This window comes from Gorilla gorilla, chromosome 19 (genome assembly GCF_029281585.2).
Source record: "Gorilla gorilla gorilla isolate KB3781 chromosome 19, NHGRI_mGorGor1-v2.1_pri, whole genome shotgun sequence".
NCBI classification, from domain to species: Eukaryota; Metazoa; Chordata; class Mammalia; order Primates; family Hominidae; genus Gorilla; species Gorilla gorilla.
In genome coordinates, this window is record NC_073243.2 from 30,820,299 (window position 1) to 30,832,717 (window position 12,419).

A 12,419-nucleotide genomic window follows, 5' to 3' on the forward strand; every position below is an offset into this window, starting at 1 on the left:
GAGTTATAATCTAAGCTCAAAAAATTATTGTCAACGTCCACCCGTCAGAGATCATGAGGAACAGATCTGCGGTTGAATCGAGTTGGGTTTATCAGCACACTTTTACACAAGAGAGATCACACACCATGGGGAACCACGGGGTGCCTCAGTATGAGGGTGCTGGGAAGGGCTTTTTAAAGGATTTGGGGTTGTGTTGGGTGAATTCAAGAAGGGCTCCATGAATCATGGTTTTACTCTGGATTAAGTGCTTTCAGAAAGCAAGGGAAATTCTAAATGAGTGTAAATATTGAAATTATTAATCTAGGAGGAAGAAGGAACAGAGTGATCTAATGGGTAATGGAGCAAATATCACACATGTAAGCCAAGAGACAAGAATGTTTGGTCGCTCTATGATTTACACAGAATCTTGCTAAGTTCCAACATGCCTATGGAGTGTCTTAATTTTTGTCTTCCTCCACCACACTCAGAGTGGCCTTGTCAGATGTTGTTGTTATATAACATTGTTTATATTCAACAGAATATAATAGCCTAGCCATTAGGGCTAAATCAGCTTCCAGCTGACAGCTGTAGGGGTTGCTCTTCCTTTCTCATTATAAACAGGATTTCTATGTACATAATTATTCAGCGAGGTTCAAAGAAGTCATGAGATACAGGACAATTCTTTGTTGTCTAAAACTGTCCTATGCTCTTCAGGCACCTAGCATCTCTATTCTCTTTCACTCACATTTCATTGGCCATTGTTAACCACATGGCCTCAAATTAATTAAGGAAGCTGAGAAATGTAGAACAAATGGAACGTTTAGTGAGCATTACTATCTCTACTACATGCAACCTTCAATAAATTATTTTACTTCTCTCAGTATTAGTTACCTACCTGTAACATGAGGTTACATGGTACATAATGGTCATTCTTCCCTCTTGGGGAGAATCACATGAGATAATACATAAAGGAACTTTAATAAGCTCTAAGAGTTATATAGATTTAAAAGGCCCATAGTACCTATATGTTGGAGTTAATGTGCCATCACTTCTACACACACACACACACACACACACACACACACACACACACACACACACCCTTACCTATTTAGAGGTCTGGGTCAAAGAATACATACTCTGGGGCATGTAGAATTAGAATGTGATTTTACTAGGGCCAGGCGTGGTGGCTCACACCTGTAATCCCAGCACTTTGGGAGGCCAAGACAGGCAGATCACCTGAGGTCGGGAGTTCAAGACTAGCCTGACCAACATGGAGAAACCCTGTATCTACTAAAAATACAAAATTAGCCGGGCATGGTGGTGGGCACCTGTAGTCTCAGCTACTTGGGAGGCTGAGGCAGGAGAATCACTTGAACCCGAGAGGTGGAGGTTGCAGTGAGCCAAGATTACGGCACTGCACTCTAGCCTGGGCAACAAGAGAGAAACTCCATGTCAAAATAAAAAAACAAAAATGTGATTTTACTTCCATTTTACTAGCACCAGTCAATTCACCTGTATCCAAGGCTGACTCAGGGAAAAAAAATGGAAAACCACTTATCCTCAGTCTCTCCTAATTTCTCCAGTCTTAATGAAATGATTAAAGTGTCACAGATTTTATTTTCTAAAGACTATCTCCCATCCCACATACTTCTTATTATAATGTAATCTTAACACTCGTCTCATCAAGTACTGGGCTCTATGTACCCTTCTATTGAAGCTGGATGGACCTTGGTTACTGCTTCATCCAATAAAGTATGACAGAAGACACATCATGTGAATTCCAAGACTAATCATTAAAATGCCATGCACTTCTCTTGCTCTCTTGGAAGGCTCATTGTTAGAACCCAGTGCCAGGTTGTGAAGAAGTCAAATGTGCCCACAGGGAGAAACTACACAGTGTAGGTGTTCCAACCGAGAGCCTAGCTGAGGCCACAGCTGACAGCCAATGTCAACCTCCAGGCCAGTAGCTGAAAAGCTCCCTGCCACTCCCTGGCTCCTTTCCCAGCCGTCACTGTGCTCCATCCAAATTCCTGTCCCACAGAATTTGTGAGCATAATAAAATGACTTTTCACCAGTAATTCTAGGAGTGGAGTTTTACGTAGCAACAGCATCTGAACAGTGCAACTCGGCAGCAACTACAATATTCACTTAATTACTACATAAAGGACAACTATGTATTTACTAAATTATTACATCTCTAATACTGTAGTAACAACTGGAGTTGTTAGTACAATATGGAAAGTTAGTTCAAATGGAAATAATCATGGATAATGCTCAAAGTGCACTGTATCGACAAGAATCCAGTTAGGCTATGAGCAACAGAGAAGCCAGAACATTAACACTTGAAGAAGGTAGTTCCTCCCTTCACTTTTATTAAAAGTTCAAACAGGTCGCCAGATACGATGGCTCACACCTGTAATCTCAGTACTTTGGGAGGCTGAGGCGGGCGGATCACCTAAGGTCAGGAATTCGAGACTAGCCTGGCCATTGTGGTGAAATCCCGTCTCTACTAAAAATACAAAAATTAGCCAGGTGTAGTGGCAGGGTGGTAATCCCAGCTACTAGGGAGGCTGAGGCAGGAGAATCACTTGAACCCAGAGGGCAGAGGTTGCAATGAGCCGAGATCACACCACTGCACTCCAGCCTGGGTGACAAGAGCAAAAACTCTGTTTCAAAAAAAAAAATTCAGACAAGTAGTTCAGGGCTGCTATACCCACAAGATGGGATTCAGACAGTATCTACCTCATTTCTTTGCCATTCACAAAACAAAGCCTTTATCACATAGTCCAAGATGGCTGCTCTAGTTTCTGCTATTGTGTCTACCTTTCAGGAAAAAGGGGGAAGGGATGGGCGTGCCTCCTCCTTTTAAGGATACTTCCTGGAAGTGTATCCATTGGCCCAAACTTGGTGATGTGGCCACACCAAGATACAGCGATAAAATCTAGGAAAAGTTTTATCTTTATTCCAGGATGCCATTCCCTAGCTAATTAGGTGGGAAATCTGTAGAAGGAGAAAAACGAATATTAGGGAATACAGGGTAGCTCTTACCACATGCATATTCTAAAATTCATTGTTACTTGGTTTGGGATGCAGTTCAAATAACACAGTTACCTAAAGAACTACACCAATGTATCCTTTGTTAGACTCTTAACCCTAAAGATTTAGATTAGATCTTTCAGATTGTATTTTAAAATGTCTTTAGTGCAGTATCAATTCTCACCAGACAGAACAGCTAAGTAAAATAAACAAGCTCTTAACAAATTATTAATTTTTAAGAAAGGGCATTTAGAGCAAATATTTTCTCTAAAAAATACTAATATATCATGTTTTATATCCTACAGATATTCCTGCAATCTGTTTTCCTTGGGAAAGTCACTCAATAACCTGAAGTTCAGTTATATCATCTGAAGTATTACATATTTATCATGAGGGTTAAATGAGATTACACATGTCAAATGCCTTGTAAATAGTAGAATTTTATACAAATATAAAGTTTTGCACCTTCAAAGCTATCACTCCAATAAGACACTTATTCAATTAAACAAATCATCTTAAAAACTATTTTAACAATGTACAAATATATTAACAACATAATCTGCTGATTAAGACTTCAACAAAGTTTATAATACCTACAACAGAATTTACAGATGCCTACAATAGTTTGTAGATTGGTTTAATTTACAGTTACATAGATTGCTTTAAGAAATACCATTAATACAAATGCATAATTTACAATATCCCCATTATAGCAAGAAAAAAATAGATTCAGAAAATAAAATGTCTTTTAGGCATTTATTATGCCAAGTATGTAAATTATTATTCTCATTATGACATGAGAATAATGCTCTTTTAGTGGTAAAAGATCTATTAGCTCAAGGTCCACTGAAGAGCTTTCAATCTAGCTATCCTTTCTGTAAAATAAATAGAACAGCAGCAATCTCTGGGTATTCCTTAAACTATGATGATTCCACTTATATTAACTGGGCCTTAAGTAGATGACTTCCTACAAACAAAAATAAAATTTTATAAAGTAGTTAATACCACTGGCCCTAATTGTTTTCACTTGCTTGCATACGTCTATTCCCCACTAAGTGCATATTAAAAACTAACAATTATTTCTAACTTATACATAAGCCAAAGTGCTCACTCTTACCATAGAAGCAAAACTTTCTCCTGAAAACAATCTACAGAAATAATATGTAAACATATAGAGCTTTGAGACAGACTAAGAACATCCTTCTATGTTCTATGGATCAAAATGCAAAGGTCTCCATTACCTGTGTAAATGAACACTTTCATTAACTTGGGATATACTGATATTACATGGCCGTGTGCATACCTATGGAATGTGCATACCTACACCACAGAACAAATCTTGACAATGTTTCTAGTGCCAACATATACTTTCTAGCCCCAACTGCTGGAAAGGAAATAAAAACTTAATATGAAAACTACTTTTCCTTTTTACAAATAAAGTTTTTAAGTGGAAAAACAAAGCCAACACTCCTCGTTGCAACATGGACTAAGCTCTAAAAGGTTGAGTCAAGAATCTCTTCAGTTGTTCCCCAATGTAACAAAGCACATAAGCTTTCTCTATTCAGGAAGTCTGATCATCTCCAGTGTTCCGCAAAAGACAAAAAAAAAACTCCTTAACATCAAAGTTATTTCACTTCACACACCATGGACTTGGGGCCTAGGCCTAGGAAAACATTCTAGATTTCTAAGCAGAGCATTACCTTACATACAATGGCCCAATCACATTAAAAAGTAGACATGCTAGGCTGGGCGCCGTGGCTTACACCTGTAATCCCAGCACTTTGGGAGGCCGAGGAGGGTGGATCATGAGGTCAGGAGATCGAGACCCTCCTGGCTAACACAGTGAAACCCCATCTCTACTAAAAATACAAAAAATTAGCCAGGCGTGGTGGTGGGCGCCTGCAATCCCAGCTACTCGGGAGGCTGAGGCAGAAGAATAGTATGAACCCAGGAGGTGGAGTTTGCAGTGAGCCGAGATCGCACCACTGCACTCCAGCCTGGGCAACAGAGACTCTGTCTCAAAAAAAATAAATAAATAAAAAAGTAGACATGCACTAATGAAGTAAATCCATGGATACCATCATCCACCCAGCTGTCCAGTTTGTCTCATTTGAGCAGACGCCAGATACCATGTAAGACACTAACCCTATCCATGTTATGCCAGGTTTAAAGTTTAATTTCACCTGTATTCCATGTCCCTTCCCACCTTCAGAAACACTGAAAATTGTAAGGAAAAAAACCTAATAAGCACATACATGAAAGTTACCCTAAGGTGGACCACAGTAAAGGTATATTGGGGCCATGCAAAAATCCTTCAGAATGAGATGATCATGTCCCTACATGAATATTCATTTTCTCTACTTTTCATCTTCTGTGAGAGAAACTGTACAGTAGAATAAAAAGAACAATAAATTTTGAGTACAGAGGGCTGGGTTTAAGATCTAGCTTTGTACCACTTATTAGCTGTATAATCTTAAGTAAATAATTTAATTTCGGGGCTTTAGTTATCTAAAATGTAATCCCTGGACCAGTGCCCTCAGTACCACCCAGAAACTTGGGAGAAATGCAAATTATGAGACTCCACCCCCAGATCTACTGAATAAGGAGTCTGGAGGTGGAACCCAGCAATCTTGTGCCCTCTAGGTGATTCTCATGTATGTTCGAGTTTAAGAATCCCTGTCCTACATAATATCACTTGCCCAACCTACTGTACTAACCAAATGCAAGGTATTACTCATATAAAGACCTAGTCACGGCCGGGCGCCATGGCTCACGCCTGTAATCCCAGCACTTTGGGAGGCCAAGGCCGGCGGATCACAAGGTCAGATCGAGACCATCCTGGCTAACACGGTGAAACCCCGTCTCTACTAAAAATACAAAAAAGCCAGGCGTGGTGGCGGCACCTGTAGTCCCAGCTACTCGGGAGGCTGATGCAGGAGAATGGCGTGAACCCGAGAGGCGGAGCTTGCAGTAAGCCGAGATCACGCCACTGCACTCCAGCCTGGGCGACAGAGCAAGACTCCATCTCAAGAAAAAAAAAAAAAAAAAAAAAGACCTAGTCACTTTTCCCAAGAGATTTAACCAATAATTATTTACCTATGACTACTACTCATCCTGCTGAAAACCCTGATGTTGGGGTATTATAGTAAAATCCTTATGTTCTAGGGGGAAAAAAACATCTGAGTACAAATGTTATGGTCTTCTTGTGATTCAGCTGTTCTCCCTAAAACCATACAACATACAGGCTGGGCACGGTGGCTCACGCCTGTAATCCCAGCACTTTGGGAGGCCGAGGTGGGCAGATCACAAGGTCATGAGATGGAGACCATCCTGGCTAACACGATGAAATCCCATCTCTACTGAAAATACAAAAAATTAGCTGGGCATGGTGGCATGCGCCTGTAATCCCAGCTACTCATAAGGCTGAGGCAGGAGAATCACATGAACCCGGGGGGCAGAGGTTGCAGTGAGCCGAGATTGCACCACTGCACTCCAGCCTGGGTGACAGAGCAAAACTCTGTCTCAAAAAAAAAAAAAAAAAAACATACAACATACATTCTCCAAGGGCATTCACTTAAAGCTCCCATAATTGATGAAAAACAACTGAACTTAAAAGTAATTTTTAAAAAATAAGTTATTATCAATGATAGTTTATCCTTCCCGGCTTTAAAATAATTTCAGGATACTGACAATACACTTCCAGACTGTCTTGAACACCCCCAAAGAGCAATTAGAACATCTTTATCATTATATTTATACAACTATATGCCTTTAAAACTTCTGTTCAGGAGCGTTTCATAAAAATTAAACTATGAAAGTTAGAAATAATTGCATTAGTCACTGATCACATCCATAAAACACTTACTTGTCTTAAAAACTGCTTTCCAAAGTATGAAGTAGCCATGCTGGTTAAATTCTTTCTGCTGCCCGCCTTACACCTGATGTAACCATACAGGTTGGCACCTTGTAGCACCACACCCATAATAACCACCGCCTGGGACAAGGGAAAAAATAATCAATGGTTACTGGCCTGAAATTGACCTTTCTCTGTGCCATAAATGAGACAAAGCAGATTATCATGAGAAAGAGAAGGAAGAGGAAGCTCTGCAAAGCCATGATTGTGCCAGTTGAGATTTTCCAGAGACAGTTGCCAGAACAGACCCAACTGACAGACGCTCTGCACAAGGCACGAGTCATTCACCCAGCAAATATTTACTGAACACAACTGCTCTATGTGCCAGGCACCATGCTAGCTGCTGGGGATGCAGTGCAGGGGGAGCCTTCTTGCTCTCTGTTTCCCATTGGTCTGTGAGTAAAGTTAGGAAAAGTAAATGAGACTCAGGAAAGGTTCAAATGTTAATTATTCCTATAAGAATTACAAAAGAACAGTCAAGAGGTAGATCAAGTTCAATAAACTGAGAGCAGGTAGGGGTGAATCTCTGCTCTATGTGACAACTGGCTTCTGGTAGAGGGGATGCAATGCCCTAAGGAATAAATCAACTGATGCCTGCCTTCCCCGAGGAGGGAGACAGCTCCAAGGAGAACTGTACTTTTGCAGAGCTGTTTGTTCCTTTGAGTTTCATTTTCTCACCTATGGTGATCCCACTAGGATCAATGAGAAGTGAGAAAAAGAAACTCAAAACCCATTCTTTAAAAATTTCTAATTAATCTTAATTAGAAAAATTGAGACAATGTGAGGGATTCCCGAGGTTAAAGACTCTAATACAGCGATCAGCAAAGTTCTCCTGTAAAGGGTCAAATCATAAATATCTCAGACCATACGGTCTCTGTTGCAATTACTCAACTCTGCTGTTCTAATCCAAAGGCAGCCAAAGACAATATATAAGTGGGCAAGGCTGTTTTTCAATAAAAACTTACAAAAACAGGTGTCGGGCTGGATTTGGTCTGCAGGCCATAGTTTGCCAACCCTTGTTCTGGAATAAACAGCTCATCGACCATTCTACTCTTTTATATCTGTGACAAGCAAAGCAGCTCAATGAAATGTCGCTTTCCAATCTAGATTTATTCTCCTTACCCTTAACAAGATGTATAGCTGATTTTAATGTTTAATTAATAGATTTAAATGTTTGATTAATGAACAGGTTCACATTCCTAGTAAAAGAAGAGGAGGTGGTACTTTCTGTTCTAAACTTATGTTTCATGGAATTAAACGTGTTAGTGTAATAAGAGGGTGCTAGTTTCCTAAATAAATATAAAACTGTGTATTTATTTGAATAAATTTCCTTTTAATTTCCCATGCTTCTCAAATGGGGCACTGCTGGGTATGTATATATCAACATGCCAGGGTACACCTGAATTCAAAGACCAATCACGGGTCCTGCTAAGGCATCGATTTACTCAATGGCAACAAATGTTAAAATCTGTTAAGTTAAACTTCTGGTTTAAGATGGTGCAGTGAAGTCAGACATGAAGATCTCCCTCCCCTTAAGGTATAAACAGCAAACAGCATTTTTAAAAACACAAATAAACTAATACCAACAAACATAAAAAAAGGGCTGGTGGCCAAAGAAAGAGCCAGGTTGGAGTAGCTCTACATAGCTCCAAACTCTGCAAAGAAGCTCTAAGGAAAATTTCACTAATAATTACCATCCCCAGGAACTTATAGAAAAGCAAAAGACCCGAGAAAAAAATGCAGAAATAGCCATGACAGCAGAAACTCCTCCCAACTAACAATGACCCAAACAGGCAGGAAAATCCCTGCAGCTGGCCATAGTGGTGCCACCGGGTGGGAAGAAGGCAGGAGAGGAAGCGCAGAAGGAACAATAATCACGAGAGATGATCATCTTAAGTGAAGTGAGGAGGTGGGAGACTCATGGAGAGACTGGGTGAAGCCCATTCCCGTCCTGTGGTCTTAACCCATTTATTTTTATTATTTTTATTTATTTATTTTTATTCATTTATTTTTTGAGACGGAGTCTCGCTCTGTCGCTCAGGCTGGAGTGTGGTGGCATGATCTCAGCTCACTGCAAACTCCGCCTCCTGGGTTTACTCCATTCTCCTGCCTCAGCCTCCCGAGTAACTGGGACTACAGGTGCCTGCCACCACACCCGGCTAATTTTTTTATTTTTAGTAGAGACAGGGTTTCACCATGTTAGCCAGGATGGTCTCCATCTCCTGACCTCGTGATCCGCCCGCTTTGGCCCTCCCAAAGTGCTGGGATTACAGGCATGAGCCACCATGCCGAGGTCTTAACCCATTTATGCTGTAGGCTGCAATTTTGTGAATTTTTGCATGAGTGAAAAATCAGACCTTGGTGATGACCTTGAGCAGTAGGATATAAATAACTCCTACATGCTTAGCGTTCCAATAATGGAACACTCGGCATAAGTAGGTTAACACAGGATCAAACTGGCTTTCACATAACCTCTCCCTGTTTTGTTTTAAGGAAGTAGAAACACTGCTAGAAAAAGACTGGGCTGACTCTCTTGGATGGATGCTAAAGCTCTAAGGTCTTACAAACAATCCAAAGCAGAAGGGAAGAACCAGAAGAGAGTGCACAGCCAATCAGCAGACAAGAGCCCCACTAAGGAAGAGAACACAAAACCAGGCAGCCCAGCCAAGACAGCAAGAGCCTGGCAAGTTCTCCACATCGCACATCACACCCGTGTCTTCAGGCCACCAAACCCAGCACTGCAACTCCAGCTCAGAGCAGCAGCCACGTGCCTCAGACATCAGGAGAAGGTGGTCAAGGAGGATTCACCCGCACTAAACCAGCAGAAAGAGAAGGGCTGGACAGGACTGTCACTGTAAGGATAAGCAAAATGGATAAGGAAAAAGGGAAGTGCATTTATGCAAAACTATAGTGAAAAAAGAAAAAAGAAGCATAGTATACAGAAGATAGGTGAAGAATCTACTCGAAAAGAAAAAAAACCCACCAAAATAAAAGCATTCCTGGGACTATTTCACCCTACACAAAAACCTAAAGATAGAACTCAAAAAGCATGAGGGTGAGATAACAGGAGATGAAAATGGAGCTGACAAAGCTAAGGAAATACAGAGAGAAGCCTTAGCTGAGCACTTAAAATAGTTACTGTTCTCTCCTCTGCACTCTCTACCCCATTACTTTGTATCATTAACTAACATCCCCTACTGTATTTTTTACTGTTTGTCTACCTTCCACTAGAACATAAGCTCTACTGGAGCAGTCAACTTGTTTACTGTCCCCTAACTTATCCCCCTGTGTCCCCAGACAGCTCTGACATAAGACTGAACTCTTAAAATTGCTGAATAAATAAGGAAAAGATGAATAATTAAAGCAACAAGAAAATAGTAGATGAGAACAAATAAAAATGATCCAACATAAACGTAACTGGTACTTCAAAATGAAAGGTCAAACCATAGAACATAAATAAATGCAAAGATTTAACAGAAAAAATTTTCCTGATTCCAAGCAAAACTTTAGTCTGTCTGTCAGAAAGGCACAGACTCCAGAAAACTTGATATGGAAAGATAAATACAGATACATCTGGGTTACATGAACTAAAAAAAAAAAACACCTTATGAGGAGAGATTACAAAGGTTAAGTAAGCCTGGCCTCAGACTTCTCCAAGATATTCAGTGAAAGAAAATGATGGAATAGCATCTTCCAAAAAGAAACAAACTGTGACCCAAGAATATTAATCCAGCCAGGTCATCATTTAAGAATAGTCAATAGGCTCATATGTTTAAACATGAGTCAAAAGAAAATGTAGCCAACCAATAAGTAAAAGGAGAAGCTGCAGTAAGACTGGTGATAGGCAATGAATCGACTTTTTTAAAAAACAGATCAAAGACTGAACAACCAGTAAGAAATATGTTTTCAAAAGATAACTATTATAAAACTTGGTAACACAAAAATAACATTGGAACAAACAAGAGAGAAAGGAGGAAACTCATAGGAAGGAATATGAGTGTTTATTTTCTTCCCTTTCTAAACAGAGTCTATTAAGTCAATAAACAGGTTTAAGTACATTAATTAATGTTACAAAGAAAACCACTAGAAGGACTAAAATAAGACTATAATAAGCAAAACTCTAGAGGTAGGAAGAGGGAGAAGTTAAAGAAACCATATTAGCGTAAAGTTTCCCATTTTCCAGAGCAGGAATTCCATAAATACTGAATACATTTCCTAATTCATGAAAGAGGGTAATGATATAAACATATAAAGTAATTAAAGGTAACTACCAGAAGAACTGAAAAAAGACAATAAGCTTCCAATAAGCTTCCAAATCCAAAGAAGGAAAGTATGAATGTATGAGCACACACAAAGAAAAAAAGAATCTATATCGCAAAATAGGACTAAGAAAATACTACAAATTAGGAGGAAAAACATAATTAAGGCCAAAATATATCTGATATCAATAAATATTGTGTGAAAATTCACACAATATTTATTGATATCAGATATAAGATAGAATAAGAAAAAATAATATGAGACATAAAAAAGAGTAAGACTCACAAATTGGGTCAAGTGACAAACTATATTTTCCAAAGACAGCAGCAACAATATCTCCTCTTCCACAAAGTCTTCTAGCACCTTCTTATTCCTTATCAAGAGTAGAGCCTAATTCCCATTTCCCTGAATGTGAGTGGGCAGCAGAAGCGATGCCATGACATCTTAGGCTAGATTGTAAAAGCTTGTGAGCTAGAACACCCCACAAGTGAAGTACTGGGCTGCCACGTAAGCAGTCCCACCACCATGAGGCCACCATGCCATGAGGAAGCCCAAACCAAGGCACATGGAAAAACATGTGGAGAGGCCATGGGACCTCATGAAGAGGAGATGGCTCACAACCCCCATCATTCCAACTACTGTCTGACTACGACTACTCAAGACCCCAAGCCAGAATCTCCCAGCAGAGCCCTTCCCAAGATCCCGACCCATAGAAACTGTGAGATAATGGCTGTTGTTGCTCTAAGCCACTATGTTTTGGGGTGATTTGTTAGGCAGCAATAGGTAACCAAAACAGATTACCAACCATTATTTCCAGAAAAGACCACTAATAATCTAGAAAACTGGTGGGAAGGGGTTTTTTAGGATCTCTTCTCCAGTATTATAGAGAAAGGTAAAGTTGGGAAGCAAAACTTGGGAATTACATGATGAAGCTGTCTATTCAAGATACGTCCCTAATGATAAGGACTCAGTTGTAGTTGTTGCTTCCTATGATTACCATCAGACATCTTAATGGATTATTTGAAAGTTCTACACTGATACTCACCAACCACTTTACTCTGAAGGAGAAGAGTGCACTAAAGGCAAATATCAGCCACAGTACTGGACAGGCAATAAGTCCCAACCAAAAGATTCTTGATTCAGCCTCTGACACAGTTTTATTCTCTTGAGAGGACTCCTATAAAAGAACATAAATTCAATTATCATGTTGTGAAATTTATCAATAAAA

At 39.8% G+C, this 12,419-nt stretch overlaps 1 protein-coding gene across 11 annotated transcripts in view; it reads right to left on the minus strand.

Annotated features, from left to right (window-relative positions):
- The window catches only part of CDRT4 (CMT1A duplicated region transcript 4), a 124,667-nt gene that overhangs the window by 96,893 nt on the left and 15,355 nt on the right, over positions 1–12,419 (minus strand). For 8 of the 11 annotated variants that reach the window (XR_010131727.1, XM_063700641.1, XM_063700639.1 and 5 more), the window contains 2 exons: positions 12,237–12,368; positions 6,884–7,012 (listed from right to left, as the gene is read on the minus strand). Coding sequence is in view for 10 of the 11 variants with exons in the window: in XM_063700641.1 (XP_063556711.1) it covers positions 6,884–7,012; positions 12,237–12,368 (261 nt within the window). In the remaining variant the exon portion in view is untranslated. Of the gene's footprint in view, positions 1–2,651; positions 2,983–3,584; positions 5,402–6,883; positions 7,013–12,236; positions 12,369–12,419 lie in introns of those variants that run through there. The other 3 variants (XM_063700650.1, XM_063700646.1, XM_063700649.1) reach the window with 3 other exon arrangements.